Source organism: Mytilus edulis, chromosome 3 (genome assembly GCF_963676685.1).
Source record: "Mytilus edulis chromosome 3, xbMytEdul2.2, whole genome shotgun sequence".
Lineage (NCBI taxonomy): Eukaryota > Metazoa > Mollusca > Bivalvia > Mytilida > Mytilidae > Mytilus > Mytilus edulis.
Genome location: NC_092346.1, coordinates 31997044 through 32020795, shown reverse-complemented (window position 1 = coordinate 32020795; position 23752 = coordinate 31997044). Strand labels below are relative to the sequence as shown.

General features: G+C 32.7%; 1 protein-coding gene across 1 annotated transcript; it reads right to left on the bottom strand.

Annotated features, from left to right (window-relative positions):
* Positions 1–5793: 5793 nt before the first annotated feature.
* Positions 5794–19945, bottom strand: LOC139515181 (eIF-2-alpha kinase GCN2-like). Its single transcript, XM_071304744.1, has 6 exons — positions 19708–19945; positions 18820–18944; positions 18187–18289; positions 12492–12665; positions 6944–7024; positions 5794–6081 (listed from the first exon to the last, which is right to left on the bottom strand). Exons 1-6 carry the CDS (start codon positions 19810–19812, stop codon positions 5794–5796), a joined length of 876 nt encoding a protein of 291 aa, XP_071160845.1. The 5' UTR covers positions 19813–19945.
* Between the last annotated feature and the right edge of the window lie 3807 nt (positions 19946–23752).

The window sequence follows — 23752 nt, the reverse complement described above, 5'->3', positions numbered from 1 at the left end:
CCCTCAACACAATTTAGAGCTTTAATTGTTGTATAGACATCTGCATAATTGAGGAAGATTGTAAACTGACCTCTAGATGGTTTTAAGTTATTTATGTCATTGGGTTGCTGTCTCATTTACACATACCCACATTTTTTTCATGTTTCACATGTATAAATCTCATCCATACAAAGTAAATGACAACTACATAAGAAGATATGCAAACGGAAAATTTTATATTCAAAGGGAAATAACTCTAATTTTTAAATGTATATTAGCCACAAGGGAGACATGTATAATGTGTATGCTCATTAAACTGACTACAACCTACGGTGCATAGTATGGTACCTGATAGAAGACTACAACCTCAGTTAATTATAGCTGACATTGTCACTTTCCTTGTTTGCAAATACAGAGTAACCCGCCTAATCCGACACCTGACTATTCCAACATCCTGCTTTAACCAACACATTTTTCGGGTCCCAAAATAGGGCTATCTTTGCAGAAAAAAACCTCAGTGTTGGGACACAATGCTTAATCAGACTTTTTTTGGTCCCCCAGTATGTTGAGGGGGGATAGGACCTTTATCGGGACTCTGGGATCGGGTGTTTTTAAGCTCGGGATTTCAGGACATACCCCTTCGGGATCCGGAAATTCTTTTTTTCGAATTTCGGGATCCGGTATTTTTATTTATTTAAATTCGGGACCTCAGGATTTCGTGTTTTTAAGCCTGGGATTTTGGGATCATGACCCCTCCTATCCCCCCTCTATGTTGGATAACACAGGTTACACTGTATATTTATATATAAGATTTCTCCTTACATAACTTTAAATAAAACTGTCAGTGTGTGGACAGATGATTTTGAGGTTGGAAATTACGATGACATTTTTGGTAAATCTTAAATGTTTTTATGCATGCAAAATTTTTGAATTTTCACATTTTTTATGACGATCTTTCACTACAAAAATGTATATGTATAGTCAGTGAGTAATTGAGAAAGAGAAATTGACAAAACCTTTCCTCATAATAATCAGTGTTTGCATAGGTGGATCCAGGTGGGCCCTGTGGGAAAAATTTGGTTGATTATATAGGGAATCACTGAAGCGTGACAGGAGCGAGCACCCCCCCCCCTCCTTACAAAAAGTTCTGGATATGCCACTGGTTTGATTATCTAAATTGTAAGATTAATGTAGTTTTTTTATTTGAAAGATCATGAAAAAAGCTGCTTGGAAAAAACTAGAATGAATCAAACTACTTAGACACTGATAGAATGTTTAAATTCTTATTTATTTCATTTTTTGACGTAAACCAATTAGGTTTTGAACGCATTTTTTTCATTTACCTGTTTTAAGTAAGTAGCACCCTCCTTATCTTCATAATCAACTCTTTGAGTTCTCTTCTGTTTTATATGGCGCCACTTTAAAACCCATTCTGATATAGCTACTAATTCTCCATTGGCTGTATCTATCCCAGCATACACCGTACTTCCATGGACGCTATGACCTAAAAAAAAACAAATATATTCTGTTAAAATTAATTTGCATAAAGCTACTAATTCTCTGCTGGATGTATCTATCCCAGCATACACTGTACTACCATGGACGCTATGACCTACAAAAACAAATATTCTGTTAAAATTCATTTGCATAAAGCTACTAATTCTCCATTGGCTGTATCTATCCCAGCATACACTGTACTACCAAGGACACTATGACCTACAAAAACATATGTTCTCTTAAAATAAATTTGCATATTAACTGTCAAGGAGCCAATTATCAATCCAATCATTAACACAAAATAAACTAGATATCATTGAGATGGGAGCCATCTCTGTGGGCCCCGCTGTGAATAATGTGCATTAAAAAATTGTATCTTTACCATAGGACATGGGTTTGTCAACTGAAATCAAAGTTTTTGACCTTGACCTTTGACCTAGGAAGTTGTAAATAAATTATGACACACCCTTTGGTGTTGGTTTATATACATGTCAAGTATAAACTTTGAAATGATAACGGTTCTCAAGATATAGAGCGGACACGATCTTTACCATAGGACATGGGGTTGTCAACTGAAACCATAGTTTTTGACCTTTAACTTTGCCCTAGGCAGTCGTTCATAAATTATGACACACCCTCTGGTGTTGGTTCATATACATGTCAAGTATTAACTTTGAAATCATAACGGTTCTCAAGCTATAGAGCGGACATGATCTTCACCACAGGACACAGGGTTGTCAACTGAAACCAAAGTTTTCTTACCTTGACCTTTGACCTAGGAAGTTGTACATACATCATGACACGCCCTCTGGTGGTGGTTAATAGACATGTAAAGTATAAAGTATGAAATCATAATGGTTCTCTAGATATGGAGCGGACACAAAGTTAAAGTGTTACGGACGGACTGACCGACGGACAGACTGATCACTATAGGGTGACCCGCCTTTGACCTAGGAACTTGTACATACATCATGACACGCCCTCTGGTGGTGGTTAATAAACATGTAAAGTATAAAGTATGAAATCATAATGGTTCTCTAGATTCGGACGGACGGACGGACGGACGGACGGACAGACTGATCACTATAGGGCGACCCGCCTAAAGGCGGGGCCCTAATAAATATGGATTTTTATTTGATTTTTGGTGTTTTAACGCCACTTTTAAGCACCGCATTTAGGCTATTTCATGGTGGCCAGTTCTTGTTGGTGGAGGAAGCCTAGTGCCCAGAGAAAACCACTGACCTTCGATAGGAAAACTGACAATCCAATCATTAACACAAAATAAATAAATATGGATGAATGGACATTCAACATCAAAAGACAATAATAGTGTTGCAGTTTCAAACACTCCTTACTGTCCTGTGCTTTGTAGAAAAACAGTGAAGCCGTGGAGTAGTGGTTAGTGCAGCGGACAACTAACACAAAGGTACCTGATTCGATTCCCGTTCCAGAATGAAAATTTCAGAGATTGAATTTTCAGCTCTCCCTTGACACCATTTGCGAGTATGGTCTTGAGGAAAGGATGATAGTCCGTCAGAAGGGGATGATGAATGTGTGACCTGTGTTCAGAGAGAGACATATCTCATGCACGTTAAAGACACCCTTGTAGATTTCGAAAAAGAGCAAGCTAATGCCGCTACAAGGCAGCACTCGCACCTGCAAAGTGGAAAGGGATTAATATAAGTTGCAAAACTTGTTTCCCAATCCACTATAAATAAATATGTTTAACCTAGTGAAGCATTAAAACCAAACCAAACTGTTAGGTATCAAGTTCTGCCAACTGATATACAGACCATTTCCTGCATAAATATCCAAACATAATTTCGAGAGAAAAAAATACTATATTTTCTCATAAAAATTTCGATGACAAATTCTGTACATTCATTTAATTCTGTACATTTGTTTATGAAAAATTGTGCATTTACCCACTTTACACTTCTAAACAATGGGATGGATAAAGTGAAAACATTACCTAAACATGTGCCTCTATGTATTGTTCTCTCTGATTTAGTATTGAAGGCTATAACCACTATCCCTCCAGTATGATCTTTACATTGGGGATGTATTATAAAACATTACCTAAACATGTGCCTCTATGTATTGTTCTCTCTGATTTAGTATTGAAGGCTATAACCACTATCCCTCCAGTATGGTCTTTATATTGGGGATGTATTATAAAACATTACCTAAACATGTGCCTCTATGTATTGTTCTCTCTGATTTAGTATTGAAGGCTATAACCACTATCCCTCCAGTATGATCTTTACATTGGGGATGTATTATAAAACATTACCTAAACATGTGCCTCTATGTATTGTTCTCTCTGATTTAGTATTGAAGGCTATAACCACTATCCCTCCAGTATGATCTTTACATTGGTGATCAGAATCATCGGTATCTCTCAATGGGGTACTGGTCCTCCTGAATATATCAAAATAGAAAATGTAAAATAAAATAAACTTGAGGCTTCAAAATTACTCACTTGGATAGAAGCATGGTTACTGAAATAGTGCAAGCAGGATAAACTACATGTATTCCTCATATGGATCAATGATAAACTGTTGAAAATCTTGGATTTCTAGAGGCCATATCATATAAAATATCCATTAAGGGTTATTCCATTAAAATGTTAGTGGGACGGTAGGAAGAGAAGTTTAATTATTGAATGTGGGTCATGGGTCTTTTCTCAGTATGCTTCTATTACTATTATTCAAAATTATCTACAAAATGGTTCTTGGTTGTAGGGATATTTTAAAAGTCCCTTACTAACCTCCCATATACATTTTAATGGAATAGCCCTAATGGTTTTGAGGACTCATTTATGTTTTTTTTCATGTTCAATGTCGGTGATTCCAAAAGATTTCACTTCCTCAAAGTTTAAAAATAGTTTCATACCTTATCTTCAACTTTGTAATTGTTTGGCTTTATAAATTTTTTGATATGAGCGTCACTGATGAGTCTTATGTAGACGAAACGCGCGTCTGGCGTACTAAATTATAATCCTGGTACATTTGATAGATATTTACACCACTGGGTCGATGCCACTGCTGGTGGACGTTTCGTCCACGAGGGTATCACCAGCCCAGTAGTCAACACTTCGGTGTTGACATGAAAATTAATAATGTGGTCATTTTGTTTTATAAATTTCCTGTTAACAAAAGTTTAAATTTTTCGAAAAACTAAGGATTTTCTTATTCCAGGCATAGATTTCCTTAGCCGTATTTGGATCCTCTATGCTCTTCAACTTTGTAATTGTTTGGCTTTATAAATTTTTTGATATGAGCGTCACTGATGTCAGAGTCTTATGTAGACGAAATGCGCGTCTGGCGTACTAAATTATAATCCTGGTACATTTGATAACTATTATCATGTGAAACATGCATCAGTCCATCTGTTTTTAAGGTTTTTTTCATATATTTATTACCATTTTTAAAAAGTTTAAAAGCAATCTGTATATAATCTTATAAAATAGTACAACAGAAAACTTTTCTAAAATATAGCAGTTATCTCCCATTGTATATATGTGTAAATAAGATTGGTATTTTTTATTTACATGTATATGAAGCAAATTAAGTGTGTAAATGCAAATCTTGTGCAAATAGTTTCAGATAATGTCCTTACAAAAATATGTGTACCTTCCATTGTTAATACTTATTAAATGGAAACAATGAGCAATTAATAAAATTACTTTTTATAAATATAAGAAGATGTGGTATGAGTGCCAATGAGACAACTCTCCATCTAAGTCATAATTTGTAAAAGTAAACCATAATAGGTCAAAGTACAGTCTTCAACACAGAGCCTTGGCTTACAATGAACAGCAGGCTAAAAAGGGCCCTAAAAATGACTAGTGTAAATCATTGAAATGGAAACCAACAGTCTAAACTATATCAAAAATTAGAAACAAGAAAAACTTATGAACCACATCAACAAACTACAACCTCTGAACACCAGGTTCATGACTTACATCATCGTCATGTATGTGAAGCAGCTATATTTTCCTAGTCTAGTTGTCATAAATAGAAAAAATATGAATATTGTTTATGTTAACAAATATATTTGAATCTGCATCCATGAAGTGTGTTTAGTTTATAGCTACCAAATGAAAATTTAAGAAATAAAATATGATAATATAGGATCAAGTATGTGTATGTAGGTGTAATATCACCAAATCAAAGTATGTCACATCAGGTTGCATACGAAAAAGGGTTGAAAAAAATATTACCTTTAATTTGACATTTCAGTAAAAAATTGCTGTGTTTTTTTAATTGGTGTTTCTATAGAATATTTTGGAAACTTGAGGTTACATGGTTTATACTAAAGCTGGTACACAGGAAGAAAAATTGTGCAAATTTTATTGATTAACTCCCATGACTGCTTTTTTAAAAGGACATAAAATAAAAACATAACAACCACATACCTTCTTCTCTTATCCTGGTTATATTTATTCTCATTACTTGGCAGTACAATTAAGGGAGAGGGTGAATGAGACATTCTTGGTCTTCTAGGAGTACTTGGGGTACCAATTGGGGAACATGTTGGAACTTCAGTAATAGGAGTAGCTGGTACAGCTTTCTCTGGCTCTGTTGGTTTCTCATCAGATATCTAATTATAGAAATAAATAGATAAATATATGGATCATATCAAGAAGATTGTGCTACTAAACGATTTATTTCAGTACCATACTTTTAAATTAATGCAAATAAAATTGGGTAGCTATATTTATTTATTTCATAAGATATTCATTTTCTGCAGTCAAGCATATAAAGTGTAAAACACATTGATGGTTAAATGGCTGTTATACTGAATGTCCAACAGCAAATATTTCAATAATATTTTGCATGAAAAATTGTCCGGTGAATATTATTTGTACTTTGATAACATTGGGACAGACAGATAGATTCATATGGGGACGGAGTCCCCAATAACAGTAGAAAATTCAATAAAAAAAAAATACGGGAAAATTTCCCGAATTTTCATTGTATACTAATGAACTCAAAATCGTTCAAATTTTTTTTGTCGTGTTTTGAAATCCCGGACCTGCGCAGAAATGTACAATGTACTTCCTTTTTCCGGTCTCGTTTGTATGAAACTTTGAGTAAAATATATATTTATCAGTCTAGTATAAAATAGGAAGGAACGCGCAATACCAATTTCATTTTTAATAATTCCTTGATATGAAAAAACGTTACCTGATGATAGCGTTTCTTTGTTTACATTGCATATGACGTCATAATTTAAATAACGTCACAACTAAATCCCTAACAACAGAACCAAATTCGGAAACGTTACGATATTTCCGTTTCTTTTTTTTTTAAACAAATATTTAAGTTACAAAAAAATAATTCATACAGACTTCGTCCCCATTTACAGGTAATGCCTGCCTCATATTAAATTAGAAAACATAAAACGGCTCCTGAAGTTCTATGATAGACATATTAGAAAAGTATAAACATTTGAATTGTACCTGTTTGGTCTCCTTTATTTTCTTTGTTTCTTCTTTCAGAGCATGTTGTCTCTTCTGTATTTCATCCTCTAGAAGCTGTCTCTGAAACAGGCAAAGCACAAGATTATTAGTTAAAGGGAAACTTCGCAAAAAAATCAAAAATTGATATTATGTTCATTCTATATAAAAATGCTCAAATTCATAGATATTAAAGTTTTATTCCGCTAGATAAGCGATTACCATCGATTTAAAATTTAGAGTATCAATTATCTGCGTTCTGCCATTTTGTCTTCTTTCCCGATAAATAACATTGATATGTCTATAAACCACAAAGGAACAAAACTAAAGTAACCGATGTAGTCGTAATTGCGTGTCGATATCTTGTCAATCGTACGGTTGTTTTATCCGACTAACTAACTTGATACGGAAAATATTCTTATTTTTTTAAATTACCATGGTCTGTTGTCTTTAAACTGTTAATATTGGAATTAGGTAAAAAGTCGAAGTTGAAATCATAAAATTAATAAGTGTTCCGTGAAAATTGTTTTCGAAAATCTAATTTGTTCATAATTCTTTAAAGTAATAAACTTTTTTCAAATAAATTCTGATCTTCCCTCATCTGATCACCAGCATGGCTAAGGTATTACTTCCAAAGGTATTGTGAGGGGTGTGAGGTGACACGTCCAGGTATTCAAGCGATTTCCTGTCGGGCTTGCAAGTTCATGCATCGTTTCACTTCTGCAGGTATTGATCAGTTTACACGGCCGATAACTTATAACTTTCCATTTTGAACTATCAGATGTATAATATACAACTCTGTCTTACTTGTCATTACTAAACTCATACGCTTGTTTTTAAATAATATTTCTGGTGTAAAGAATATTATTCATAAAAACATAAATTATACCCTAAAAATAAGATTTGATGAAATTAAAATCTATTTGAATATTTTTTCCAAGGGTGAATTTGGGAAAATGTAATATATATACTCATTGTCAATAGTGAAGGACAGATTGGAACATACCAGAAATATTGATTTAATAAAATGTACGCACTTTATACGACTGGGTAGAAAGTTACGGAACTATAGCGCAATTTAAAATATATACATGTATACATTAAACATAAGAAAAAAACATATATTTTGAATAAATTGGGGTAAAGGTTTTGTAAATAGACTAGTCCAGGTATGCCAACAGTATGTAATCATCGAATGTCGTTAGACTATTGTTTACCAAGAGAAGAAGAAAAAGAAGAAGAAGATAACCAATTTGATTTAAATACAGGTCGATGTATAACTTTTGCTTTGGTTAATTGAAGTTGTGGACATAGTAAAATCACAGATTTATATTTCAATAAGATTGTTCTCGAACAAAGGAAGGAATTCGTCATCACAATTGTTATATATGCCACTGGACGAACACTAAGTATCCCCAAGGGATGTGAATATTTTGCTGGGAAACTATTGAGTATCAAAGTTTCAAATTTATTTCGGGATATATTTTCTTTCTTGGTATTCAATAACAGAAAAAAGAATAAATTACTTGTCCACTAAATAGGGGTATTTTTGTCAGATAAAAGACTTTTAGTTATATTTAAAAAATAGGGAAATATGACATTAAATTGGTTCTGTCTTTTTTTTAAAACATCGTTAAAAAGATGTGGGTCAAAGGTGAACGCCACAAGAACCCTGTAATACTAGTACGAGAGTATAACATGTAAACAATCCTTCTCAATAATATGGTTGTATTGGAAATCTTTTTATACAGATTGACAACTCATGGTCCGATATGCATGTAATATTTGCCACATGACGCCCATAGTTCTTTCTACCATCATCATCTTATTCTTTGATATTGATGTAAATATCGATGGTTCACACCCAAACAAAATGGAAGTAATGTACCTTCAGAGCTTCTCCGTGTTATACACTTGTGAAACTTAATATATAGACGAAATTTCTGTATTGAAATGAATCTACATCTAACAAACAGGATTTTCAAATAACGATTTTGAGTAATCACCTTAATACAAACCAATATACACGTATGGCAAGATATAACCATGCAGGAATTTATTTTTTGTCAGACGCAAGAACTCATCACTATCATAAACGTATACGTATATATGCATGCAGTTTCAAATATCAAGAACAAGCGGTCGATGTCGATAGTCCGTTTTCAAACTGTTCAGAGTTAGACATGTCACTTGTTCATTCTTGGAAGCCTTCAATTCCCCGTCCAACGATGGGAACCCTTTCTGATTGTGTTGACTATAAATGCTTGTATGGTAATTCTATCGTTTATCTGTACAAGTGGTTGCATTTCCTCTCCTTTCCCAACAAACAAACGAACGAAACGCTACTAGTCTGCTTTCTCTGGAGCTCATTCTCAATGGCGCTTATACGTCAGGAAACTTATATGTATACTAATAATGATTGTCTCAAGAACAACGATGTATGGACGAACTATTCTAAATTCGTCAATATCAGTTATGCATGACTAAAATATAAGTTTTATTACAACTACTGTATTACTCATTTGGATTAATGACGGCTATCACGTTCAACATTGCACAAATATTATCATAGAATTTAAAAAAAAGATGTACAAAAATCTTCAAAAATAACAATGCCTTAGCTTAGATAATTGGTATTCTTTTCACCAAAAGTTCGTGTAAATGATTGTCCTATGAATTTAATTATGTGAAAATGAAATGTAAAAAAGAAACTAAAAAAAAATCATGCATGTTGTATGTTGTATTTTTTTTCAATTAAAAACTTTAAAATCGCGATAGTTTTATTAGCATTTAAACACAGCCAGATTTGAATACAAGTTAAGTAATTCCGGTAAAGTCAATGATATCAAACAGATGTGCAATGGTATATCAAATTGGGTAATATTGCATTTAGTTTTTATTAAAGATTAATACTAATATTTTTTACTTCATATTTGAATCTTTACGCCAATTGCCGCTAAGAAAGTAATCAAAAATTGTTTCCTTTTATTTTTATACACTTTAGGAATTACGAATCTGAATTTTATTTTCAATTAATTTACACAATTTTAAAAATTATTGTATCTTTATTCTCATCGTGTATTAAATCTTAGTGTATTTTAATAAAATACAGCATACTCTTTCTAATCCTTTCTGTTTATCCTTTCCAAATAACAACATTCATACCTGTGTACGCTTGAACTCACACCTGCGGCTAAATAGCTACAAGGTAAACGAATTGACCTCAAGCCGAGAAATATACAGTGACCTTTACAAAATAATATGCACACTCTGCTCACACATTAGTTGCATTAAAATGATTATCAAAACAATAACGGTAAATAGAACTGAAATATTTTCAGTTCAATATCAGTAAAAATGTTTAATAAATATTTTATGAAAAAAATCTCAACAATAATTAATGAAATTTATTCGAAAACATTTACTAGAGATAATTTTATAGGAGTTTAATTCAATCAATACAAAACGGTTTATGCATATTCATTTTCGTTCATTCTTATATTGTGGTTAATAACTACGACCATTCGTCAGCTGTGCGCTTTTAATTACGTATATTGTCGATAAGCTATAAGAGTTAAACAGATTTTATTTTTTCCCAGAATTCATCAAATCGGGCTAAAACGTCACGACCCACTCGAGAATTCAACCAAAAAAATTACAAATACTTGATTTTCTCCGTTATTAGAAAGGAATATAAATTTAAAACTTTGCAAATGTGTTTTTTATGTTAAGATGAACATAATTAGATGATAAGTAAAAAATCGCGGAATTTCCCTTTAATGAATAAAACTCATGTATGTGTCTGAAGTTAAATTCAAAGAAAATATGAACATGGAATTTGGTGCATCAAACCTTTTTAACCCTGTCACATGCTTTATGCACCTGTCCCATGTCAGGAGCTTGTATTTTAGTGGTTGTTGTTAGTTCATGTCTGTAATATTTGTTTTTGTAAACTGTTTTCTTATAAATAAATTAGGCTGTTAACTTTCTCCATTGAATTTTTTCATCTCTAAGCTTTTTATAGCCAGCTGTACAGTATGATTTTCTAATTGTTGAAGGTCTTACAGTTGCCAATAATGGCTTACATCCACTTCACTGGAACTTTGTTTGATATTTATCTTATTGGCAATCATACCACATCTTTTTATTTTTATACAGTACCATTCTTTTACTTTCAATAAATATAAGACACTTCATTAAGACATATGATTTATTTTAAAAATGTAGAGCCTTCAGTATTTTACAATAAACAAATAATCTCTTCTGCAACTATATCAGAATCTATTTAGTGAATTAGAAGAAGTAACAGATATAAAAGGCCTACCCTTAAATAAATCAATCCAACAATTATAAGATTTGCACAATGTTGCTATTGAAAAAATTCTTTGAATGTCATAATGAAATTCTCAGTTGTTGAAGAAATTGCAAAAAATAAAATGCTTTTAGGGATTTTAAATCTATGTTTATAAGTATCATTGAACATTGTATCTAATTAAAAAAAAAGTATATAATTAATTTCAGATCAGTGTATTATTTTATTATTGAACATTGTATTTAATTATACTATTCTAACATGAAATAAAAGAAAATAATACTTATCTATATGAAACCCTGTTCTTAATTTTATCTTATAGATACTAACAATTTCAGGGTACCTTACAGTTAAAGCTGTAGCGGTAAGTATTATTTACAGTTTTGATAATACTTATTAATTAGTTCATTTGGAACTCTTATCTAGGCTGTCAGTGGGGAAAAGATCTCACCAATGCAAATATTGTAGTTTTGTGCTAGAGTTATTTCCCTTGAATTTTATATACTTTATTTATCTAAATAAAGTAATAATAATAGTTGAAATTAAAAAATCACTCAAATGGTACATATACATGTACCATGCAGTTTTCTGTATAGATTTAAAAGCAAAATTAATAATAAAATCAACTATGATTTAAGGGAAATATCGCTATTTCCATGATCCCATTGTGATATCACTATTTCCATGATCCCATTGTGATATTTGATAACACTGTCTTTCCAGAATATCGGTATATTATTAATTTCTGATTCTTTTGAAAAGAGGATAACTCCATGGTTTGAAATACATGATGTAAGGTCAAATGCCAAGGGTAAATCGATGTTATAATCAATCAAAAACATCAAATACATCTTTTTCTTCTTTTCTTTTCAGAAAATCAAGTCTTTTCTGTTGTTCTCAATTTTGTAACATCATTTTAAACAATTTAATACAAAGTAAATAGATGTTTTAATTTGTTGTAATTGGTCACTTAATCTTTTTTTCAATTGCTAATTCATTTGATTTGTTTTGATTTTATGTGTTTTAACGCTACTTTGAAGCACTGCTTTTGGGCTATTTCATGGCGGCCAATTCTTATTGGTGGAGGAAACCAGAGTACCAAGAAAAAACCACTGAGCTTCGATAGGAAAACTGACAATCCTAGTGCTAATTCATTTGAGAATAACTTCATGGTTTTAAATAATATGGTTTAAGGTCAAAGGCAAATCACTGAAATAATCAAACAAAAACATTGAATACCTCTTTTTCTTCCTTTCTTTTTAGAAAATCAAGTCTTTTTTGTTGTTCTATTTTTAGTTTTTCTTGTTGTTTCAATTGGTTACTCAACATTTCTTCATAAAAAGATTTCTGTGGACCTTTGTAGTTATCACGAAGAAATGTCTGTACATGTTGAGCTAGTTCTAGAACCATAACCTGAAAAAGGTATAAACAAGAATGTGTCCACAGTACACGGATGCCCCACTCGCACTATCATTTTCTATGTTTAAAGGACTGTGAAATTGGAATAAATTCTCTAATTTGGTATAAAATTAGAATGATCTTATCAAAGGGAACATGTATACTAAGTTTCAAGTTGATTGGACTTCTACTTTATCAAAAACTACCTTGACCAAAAACTTTAACCTGAAATTTGCACTATCATTTTCTATGTTCAGTGAACCGTAAAATTGGGGTCAAAACTCTAATTTGGCATTTAAATTAGAAAGATCATATCATAGGGCACATGTATACTAAGTTTCAAGTTGATTGGACTTCAACTTCATCAAAAACTACCTTGACCAAAAACTTTAACCTGAATCCAAAAACTTTAACCTGAAATTTGCACTATCATTTTCTATGTTCAGTGAACCGTAAAATTGGGGTCAAAACTCTAATTTGGCATTTAAATTAGAAAGATCATATCATAGGGCACATGTATACTAAGTTTCAAGTTGATTGGACTTCAACTTCATCAAAAACTACCTTGACCAAAAACTTTAACCTGAAGCCAAAAACTTTAACCTGAAATTTGCACTATCATTTTCTATGTTCAGTGAACCGTAAAATTGGAGTCAAAACTCTAATTTGGCATTTAAATTAGAAAGATCATATCATAGGGCACATGTATACTAAGTTTCAAGTTGATTGGACTTCAACTTCATCAAAAACTACCTTGACCAAAAACTTTAACCTGAAGCGGGACAGACGGACGGACGGACGGACAGACGGACGAACGAACGGACGCACAGACCAGAAAACATAATGCCCCTCTACTATCGTAGGTGGGGCATAAAAAGAAATGTCTGTACATGTTGAGCTAGTTCTAGAACCATAACCTGAAAAGGGTATAAAAAAGAAATGTCTGTACATGTTGAGCTAGTTCTAGAACCATAACCTGAAAAAGGTATAAATCAAAGAGCTGAAAGCTCTGAAGAAAAATGACGCCACTGTCTCTAATATTGGGATAGTTTTTATGCAAGTCTTGATTTTCACATACCGTAATTAGTTTAACAATGCAACATGTATCGTGAGCATATAATTGATATTCGTATATGTGTGTGTGTGTGAAGTGAAGGTGACAACTGGCTGGTTTTTTAAGACAAATGAATAGGTCAAGACTAGCTGAATTGTACAAATAAATACCGTAGAAAGGCTTGTATATTTCTCACTGGTACATAGTCTGAATCTGGGTCTGTTCGCTTCCATTCACGTTTGCGCCCACTCATTTTCACCCCTTTCACTTTCACACCCTACATGTTCGCACCCAATCTTAATTGGTTTTGTGTTTTATAACTCTGTAAGCAAGTGTTTTCTTATAAGTATAATTGTTGTCATTGTCTCAAAATAAAGTGAGACAGCAATTTTTTTTTTGTGTTGAATAAATCTTAATCATGTTTTGGATAAGGTATTGCTAAAAATAATAATAATCCTTTCTAAATAAAGTGGTATTTTGTCAAGTTTTATTTTGTGTTGAATAACTCTTAATCATGTTTTGGTTAGTGTATTGCTATAACTTGTTTCATTGACTTGTTTCAAAATGAAGTGAGATTCTGACTATGTTTGTTTCTGCGTGTTGAATAAATTTTATCATGTTTTGGTTATATTAGTGGATTGCTATATTTTGGTTTCTATGTTTTATTGTTTCGTTGTTTCAGATCAATGGGACCAAGCTGTTAAAAACAATTATCTTTTGTGTTTTTTCCTTTAAAATCTTCAATGTTTTACTCATACCAAGCTATAAATACATTCAGTATTTACACCAAAGCAATTTAAAACAACAACCATGATTTTCCAATTATTCAACTTGAATTTGAATTAAAATTGGGCGCGAATGAGTGGAGTGTGAATGTGCGAACGTGTAGGGTGCGAAAATGTATTGGGCACAAACAGACCTGATACCACACAGTCTGAACCCCCTTCTCCCACAAAATATTAAGTAAATAATCTTTTTGTTACTGCTATCAAAGGTCTAATGAAACTCAGATAGTTTCAAACATTTGTCAAAGAATTCTAGTCAAACTGGCACCTAGTTAAATTGGCACCTGGACAAATCAGCACCTGGTTAAAATGGACACCTGATATAGTCAATTCGTCACCCAATAAGAAAGGGGTTGCCAGAATTTTTTTCAGTATTTAAGCAAAAAGAGTTAAATACTAACTTTCACATTTTTGGGTGTTCATGTACATTTTGTATATATTTATTTTTCTCAACTAATGACTTTTTTGGTGTATTTTTAATGATATATATATATATGAGTAGTCCAAATAATTATTACGTCTGGCAAGGCTTTTTTAATTTTATTCTGGAACACCTTCCTATGACCGCAAGGCTATGTTAATTTTTTTTCTGGGACGCCTTCCTACGAACGTCGTAGGAAGGCGTCCCAGAAAAATAATAAAATAGCCTTGCCAGACGTCATAATTATTTGGACTAATACATGAGATATTGTGTATTTTTCTGCATTATTTTAACCAGTTGAGCATTTTACAGGATTGTTGGTTTAATGCTGTTTAAACTTTACTGAAAAACAAACACCTTAAATTTGCTAATTATTTGGCATGAAAGTTTGATTTATTGAAAGGGACTCATAGTTTTCCATTTTATTTTAATAATTGACTTGTTTTTACAATTACACAAATTGTCTGAGTGTTAAAACAACAGCATTGGTAAGGGCTTCGTTGTTTACCTTTATACACTACATATTCACTTTCGTTTCCTGGTTTACCAAAATACACAACAACATATTCACTATGTACTTGGTAACAGTAATTAATTAATTGAATAGAAAATATTATAACAAATATTATTGGATGCCGAATTGACGTCGAATAGGTGCCGATTTGACTAGATGCCAATTTAACCAGGTGCCGACTTGACTTGTACGTTTCAATTCCTCTGCGATCGTTTGCGGTATTTTCTTGAGAAAACCTATTTTCCATCATCAAAGAGAAGAAGAAACTGCTTTAAAATGATTCTGGAACGCTTCATGATTGTTAAAATAAGTTTAATTCACTCAAAAACAGTTTTAAAACTTGCGATTAAACAGGAAGTTTCCAAAGCACGTGTAAAAGAAGAAATTAACCGGTGAGAGTGGAAATCCATATATGACAGATATCCCTATAGTACGACTTTGGAAGTAAAACAGTTCAATCCTTTTGTAAAACAATCTTTAATATACCTATCACATTAATGTTTGAAGGGTCTTAAGCTTATTCAAACCATATAAGTCGGTATGAAACACCAAAACGGAATGAACAATAACCGATTACGTTTTGTAGTTTACAAATTATAAAACTGGTTCCCGTCAAACTACAACACTTTGTTCGAGTGTAGTGGAATACAAGCAAAAACCAGTGTAAACTGGGTCCTGGCTGATTTAATACTACACAATGATGCATAATGATAACACAAGCAGATTCCAGTTTGTATGGAAAATAGGAAATACGAAACCAAGCGCGGTAGGCAGAGAAATGTAATGAAGTTCAGGTCGGCAGTTATGGAACAATGACTGCGTCATTTTCCAAAAACAAATTCTGCAACATTTTAAACATTTGTATATGTATATGAAGTATTGTAGTATTGTAAAGAGATGTTTTGAATTTGTTGCAGTTGGTCATATAATCTTTTTAAACTGATGGTTAACAGCTACAGTATATAAGAAAATTAACAACATTTCCCTGTGGTTTATCTACAATAAATGTATGTATACAAAGAGTGCAGTCTTTAAAATCACTGAGATTATAATTCTAAGAAATTAATAATCAATATTTTTCAAACCCGGTGCAAACATGAATTTATGAAAGCTACATATCTGGATCATGATAAATGAAGTCTAGGCTTTAGTACAGTATTAAGTCTGCATCTAAATAAAAACTAGAGGCTCTAAAGAGCCTGTGTCGCTCACCTTGGTCAATGTGAATATTAAACAAAGGAAGCAGATGGATTCATGACAAAATTGTGTTTTGGTGATGGTGATGTGTTTGTAGATCTTACTTTACTGAACATTCTTGCTGCTTACAATTATCTCTATCTATAATGAACTTGGCCAAGTAGTTTCAGTGGAAAATGTTAGTAAAAATTTACAAATTTTATGAAAATTGTTAAAAATTGACTATAAAGGACAATAACTCCTAAAGGGGTCATTTGACCATTTCGGTCAGTTGACTTATTTGTAAATCTTACTTTGCTGAACATTATTGCTGTTTACAGTTTATCTCTATCTATAATAATATTCAAGATAATAACCAAAAACAGTAAAATTTCCTTAAAATTACCAATTTAGGGGCAACAACCCAACAACGGGTTGTCCGATTCATCTGAAAATTTCAGGGAAGATAGAACTTGACCTGATAAACAAATATACCCTGTGTCAGATTTGCTCTTAATGCTTTGGTTTTTGAGTCATAAACCAAAAACTGCATTTTACCCCTATGTTCTATTTTTAGCCATGGCGGCCATCTTGGTTGGAAGGCCAAGTCACCGGACACAATTTTTAAACTAGATACCCCAAAGATGATTGTGGCCAAGTTTGGATTAATTTGGTCCAGTAGTTTCAGAGGAGAAGATTTTTGTAAAAGATTACTAAGATTTACGAAACATGGGTTAAAAATTGACGATAAAGGGCAATAACTCCTAAAGGGGTCAACTGACCATTTCGGTCATGTTGACTTATTTGTAAATCTTACTTTGCTGAACATTATTGCTGTTTACAGTTTATCTCTATCTATAATAATGTTCAAGATAATAACCAAAAACAGCAAAATTTCCTTAAAATTACCAATTCAGGGGCAGCAACCCCACAACGGGTTCTCCGATTCATCTGATAATTTCAGGGCAGATAGATCTTGACCTGATAAATAATTTTACCCCATGTCAGATTTGCTCTAAATGCTTTGGTTTTTGAGTTATAAGCCAAAAACTGCATTTTACCCCTATGTTCTATTTTAGACGTGGCGGCCATCTTGGTTGGTTGGCCGGGTCACCGGATACATTTTTTAAACTAGATACCCCAATGATGATTGTGGCCAAGTTTGGTTTAATTTGGCCGAGTAGTTTCAGAGGAGAAGATTTTTGTAAAAGTTAACGACGCAGGACGACGCCGGACGCAAAGTGATGGGAAAAGCTCACTTGGCCCTTCGGGCCAGGTGAGCTAAAATTCAATCAAGCTAAGACAAGAGTAAAAGAAGTAAAAGTTAAAGAGAAGAAACAGAGTTATCCCTCTTTGTACTGATTTGCTCCTCCTCTACATTTGTATATTTGTTTTCAATTTTTTAAAGAATGTATATAATGTTAAATGTAGATTTCTTGTAATGTATGTTTAATTATATAAGTATAGTATAAACTAAAAAATATTCTACCTCTTCAGTTAATAAAATTTCAATAATAGCACAGTCACATGACCAGGCTTTAATAATTGTACAAAATGTAAGTTATTCTACATTACACATAAGTTACCTCTCCAACCATTGATTTGGCACGTTCTATTAGTTCTGTATTCAACACAGCAATTTGTTCATTAGACAGTCCTTTGGAATTTTCTAGACTTATTTCTGGTACCCTTTAAAAAGAAAAGACTTATACAGTATTACATCTTTGAAGATATTTTATTAATCAAACAATTATCTCCCTTGTATACAAATGAAATGAAAAAATCTCTAACACAAAAAAAAAACATCATTAACAAACCTTTACAAATGTAAAAACTGTAGAGCTAAAGACTTTTCTTAACTGCTGTGCTAACTTTTGTCATTTAATTCGTATTTAAGAAATCAATTTGTATTGTTTAATTTCTTTGTTGGGTTGCATTCCCACAGAATCAAATCATAAATGTACGCTTGTTTTAATTTTTGTGATTTTGAATACTGAACACTTCCTGGACAAATTGGTTAGCTTGTTTTTTTGCATTGCTGTATAAAGGATGGTATGGTCACATCTGTAGCTGTTTTCATGTATGTGTGGTCATTCTATTTTGAAAAAGTCTTCCCCTTGTTACATTTGTATCATATAAATGCATGTTTTAATTAATAGTCCTAATACATACATGTACATGTATATATTTATCTGTATCATTTTGTTTTTTAAACTTACAAATCAGGATATTTATTTGGACATTTTATAACCATATGGATCATGCTATCACTGTCAGTAGTCCCAGCTACACTTTCTGACTGCTGCTGTTTCAGTATCAAACATATATGCAAAGGTCTCTCAACCTAAAATACAGAACAACATATAAATATATTTATTCAAAACTGGACAACAAAAGTGAACTTCCTGTTACAGTACATTGATTTGGTTAAAATTTACTCTTTTTGTGATGATTCACTCTGAAATACCCCTTCGTATATTCCTTACGTCATACATACAGATACATGTATCATACAATGTACATATACCCAACCAGCAGTTACATGATCTATGACAACCTTCAGGTATTTATATAGCTAATTTTGGCTGAATTTTTTAAATACATGTATGAACCATCCTTCACATTGTATTCACTCAATCAGTTTGGTGGTCATCCTGAATCATGCATAATGTGGTGAAATTGGACACTTATCTGGGGATTCCGTAAGCTATTTATAGATGGTTCTTCCCCAGTATATGTTTCGGGAAAAAGAAGACAACACGATTTGCCTGGCAGACCCTGGTCAGCTATTTCATTCACAGCAGCCTGTGCGTTAAGATAAACCTTAGAGTATACCTTGAGGACACATATTGCCTTGTATAATAACCAACAGGTCACAGTTACATACTTATCAATCATGTCATAGAGATATTACAATAATAATTTTTTGAACTAATATGCATTTTTCTATTGGAGTTTTTTAATACTTTTACGGCATAGATATATATATATATTACCTAGACAGACACAAGAGAGGCTTGTGTTTAAGTAAAACTACTTCAAATTGCAATAAGTAAGTACTTTTATGAATTATAATGCATAGCCCATGTCGTGTACAAATTATATACCTTCCATGCGACCTTCTTTCTAAGATCGACAACATCGTCCATGTAAACCGCTTGCAAAACTTGCCATTCCTCTTCTTGTCGCTGAAGAAGAGAGTCGTCTGCCATTTCATAACTAGCACGGACTCCTATTATACTCGCATACTACTGCTTTCAATGGCATTTTATCTTACAGGATACGATAGCACAGAAAATATGAGTTGTTTACATTTTTAACGTTTCATCATCAGTCCATCGGAACCGGAAACCCACGAGAGAAGCTAAAAACTACTAACTAATCCCGACCTCGTACCTCATTTAAAAAAAAAAGACTGCGAAGTCGCGTCTAATTACGCTAGTTTATCCCTTTATGATTATCAACTCGTTAAGCAAGCAAAAAGTGCTTATTGCACTGAATGATCTATGACTGAGTGCCTTTCTGAGCATCTCGTTTTGGATTGTTCCAAATAAATAACCTTTTCAGTTTGGTTTAAAATATTTCCAAGCACCATTTATGTACATAAGTACAACAGAAACATTCAAAACTTAAAGTTTAGAGGTTAAACTATCAAAAACTAAGGTGTCAGATTTATTTATGAAAAAAACCCATCTTTTTGAAATGAAAATCTGTTATATTGAACTGATTTCATAGGACAATTTCTCACGTGCATATCTGGTTTCCTTTTTTTCTTCATCCAGAAATTTAAGTATAAAATTAAATAAATTTTATTAGCATTTACTTTTTGTCATCTTTTTCATTAAAGGTCCAACTTTTTTAAGTAGACAACAACATTCATATTGTTCAAACAACAACATTCATATTGTTCAAACAACAACATTCATATTGTTCAAACAACAACATTCATATTGTTCAAACAACAACATTCATATTGTTAAAAAAAATTCAAAAAACGATTTTTCCAAGGTCCAAAAGAGTTAAAAAAAAAATGTTATCATAGAATATCCGTTGACTTTTCTTTATTTAAGTACTGTATAAACATAATGAAGACAAAACCATGTATTCATTTAAAGATACAAAAACATACATCTACATATTATTCTTAGGTGCATTACTTTTTATTTAAAAAATAAGATGTGGTATGATTGCCAATGAGACAACTCTATCCACAAGAGACCAAATGACACAGAAATTTTTAAAACAACTATAGGTCACCGTACGGTCTTCAACAATGAACAAAGCCCATACCGTATAATTAGCTATAAAAGGCATCGGAATGACAGTATAAAACAGTTCAAACGAGAAAACTAGCGGCCTAATTTATGTACAAAAAATGAACGAAAAACAAATATGTAAAACATAAACAGACGACAACTACTGAATTACAGGCTCCTGATTTTGGACAGGCACATACAAACAGAATGTGGCGTTGGTTTAACATGTTATAGTGGACACACTAGCCCCTTTTCTCCCTAAACCTGGGATAGTGGTGTAACAGTACAACACAAGGACGGAACTATAAAAATCAGTTCAAAAGGGCTTTACTCATCAGATAGACAAAAATACAAATACTACAAATATAAGTGGACGTGGCCGCGAATACTTGTACATCCAAACAACAAAAAGACACTAAATACAGATCTGAGAGTACTTAGTCGCAGTTACTGACAGCTAATTCAGAGCCACTAACAACTTATAAAATAATCATGCATCTATATATATATATATATTATAAGACAAAATTATCAATCAGTACACATCCAACATCCAGTGGATTTAGTATAAGACGTCATAAACAGTCAGAGTTGTGTTTGGCTTTGAACTAGTGGTCAGTAACTGCGGGTACACTCAGATTGATCTGTGCTTAGTGTGTTTCTTTTTTTTTTTGGGGGGGGGGGGGGGGAGGAGGGATGACCAATGTCCCTGCTCGCCCGGTCTGTGTTTTTTGTTCGACATTTTCTACGATATCTACTTATAAAAGTTCACTTTTAGTCGTTGAGTCAACGGAAAACGTAATTGAACATTTTTCTTATTCCAACTTAACATTCCACTAGTTATTCCATGTTTAACCCCGCCACATTATTTATGTATGTGCCTGTCCCAAGTCAGGAGCCTGTAATTCAGTGGTTGTCGTTTGTTTATGTGTTACATATTTGTTTTTCGTTCATTTTTTTTACATAAATAAGGCCGTTAGTTTTCTCGTTTGAATTGTTTTATATTGTCTTATCGAGGCCTTTTATAGCTGACTATGTGGTATGGGCTTTGCTCATTGTTGAAGGCCGTACGGTGACCTATAGTTGTTAATGTTTTTGGTCTTTTGTGGATAGTTGTCTCATTGGCAATCATACCACATCTTCTTTTTAATAACATGCAGCCACCGAGTTAAATGAAATTTGACAAAATAACGGCTTTAATGTCACAAAGAACCGACACACGTTGTTGTTACCGCCAAGTGTTAGGAAGATCAGAGAATAAGAAATAGGATCACTATACATAAGAGTGAAAACAGTTTTTCAAAAAATATGTAACGTTGGATAGCCGTATTTTTCACATAGCTTTGTTGTTTTAATCTTCAAATATATTAGATATTACTAAGCATACGACCAAAAGCTATAGAAACATAAATGAAACATATACTGAATTTGTTTATAAAGTAATTAGTGTTTGATAACATTTTTTTTGTTTTTTTTTGCGGAGGAAATTTCGAAGATTCAGTTTTAAATCATAGGAATTGTAGGAACAGTATGCGTAACTAGATATAGGAAGATGTGGTATGAGTGCCAATAAGACAACTCTCCATCCAAATAACAATTTATAACAGTAAACCATTATAGGTCAATGTACTGCCTTCAACACGGAACATTGGCTCACATTCGGAACAATAAGCTATAAAGGGCCCCCAAATTACTAGTGTAATAAAATTGAAAATGGAAATGGGGAATGTGTCAAAGAGACAACAACCCGACCAAATAAAAAACAACAGCAGAGGGTTAAAACCATCCAAACGAGAAAAACAACAGTCTAATCTATATTAAAAACGAGAAACGAGAAACACGTGTAAATTACATAAACAAACGACAACTACTGTACATCAGATTCCTGACTTAGGACAGGTTCAAACATTTGCAGCGGGATTAAATGTTTTGATATATAAAAAAAGAGAAGATGCGTTAATATTGCCAATGAGACAACTCTCCACAAGAGACCAAATGGCAGAGTAATTAACAACTATAGGTCACAGTACGGCCTTCAACAATGAGCAAAGCCCATTCCGCATAGTAATATATAGATGTATGTCTGCTTTGTTTCGATCTTATAAGATAAACCCTTTTTAACTGATTTTAATAGTTTGTTCATATGTTGAACAGTTACATCACTGTCCAAGGTCAGGGGATATAGGCGCCACATTTGTATGTGCTTGTTTCAAGTCAGGAGTTTGGAGTTAATAATTGTCGTCAGTCGATGTCTATCATATTTGTGCATCGTGCATTATTTAGTGCATAAATCAGTTCGTTCATTTTTTCGTTTGAATTGTTTTACATTTGTCATTTCGGGTCCTTTCATAGTCGACTATGCGATATGGGTTTTGCTCATTGTTGCATATAGTTGTTAACTTCGATGCAATCAGTTTGGTTTCTGGCGAAAATTTGTCGCATTTGCAATACTACCACTTGTTCTTATTTATATGTTTAAAATTTCTAAGGGTTTGATGTAAAATAAGGAGATGCGGTATGGTTGCCTTTGAGACAAATAACCGGCAACAGTCCAAACTGACGTGAATTTAATTAATTATAGGTCACCATCAAGCCTTCAACAAAAGCAAAAACTGAGTAGTCAGCTATAAAAGACACCGATATGTTAAATGCGAAACAGTTCAAACAACAACAAAATACGTCGGCCCCGTGTATGAAACCATAACCATGGAAACAGTTAACGAAAAACAGATAAAAGAGACAGAAACAAATACAACCACTGAATTAAAGAGTAACTTTGGAACTACACATATAGAACGTACAAATATAAAACATGCTTAGTTACTGCAAGTTTTCTCAGATCTTATAAACATTTTTTTCTTTTTCTTTTTTTTTAAATAATACGTTAGACAGTGCA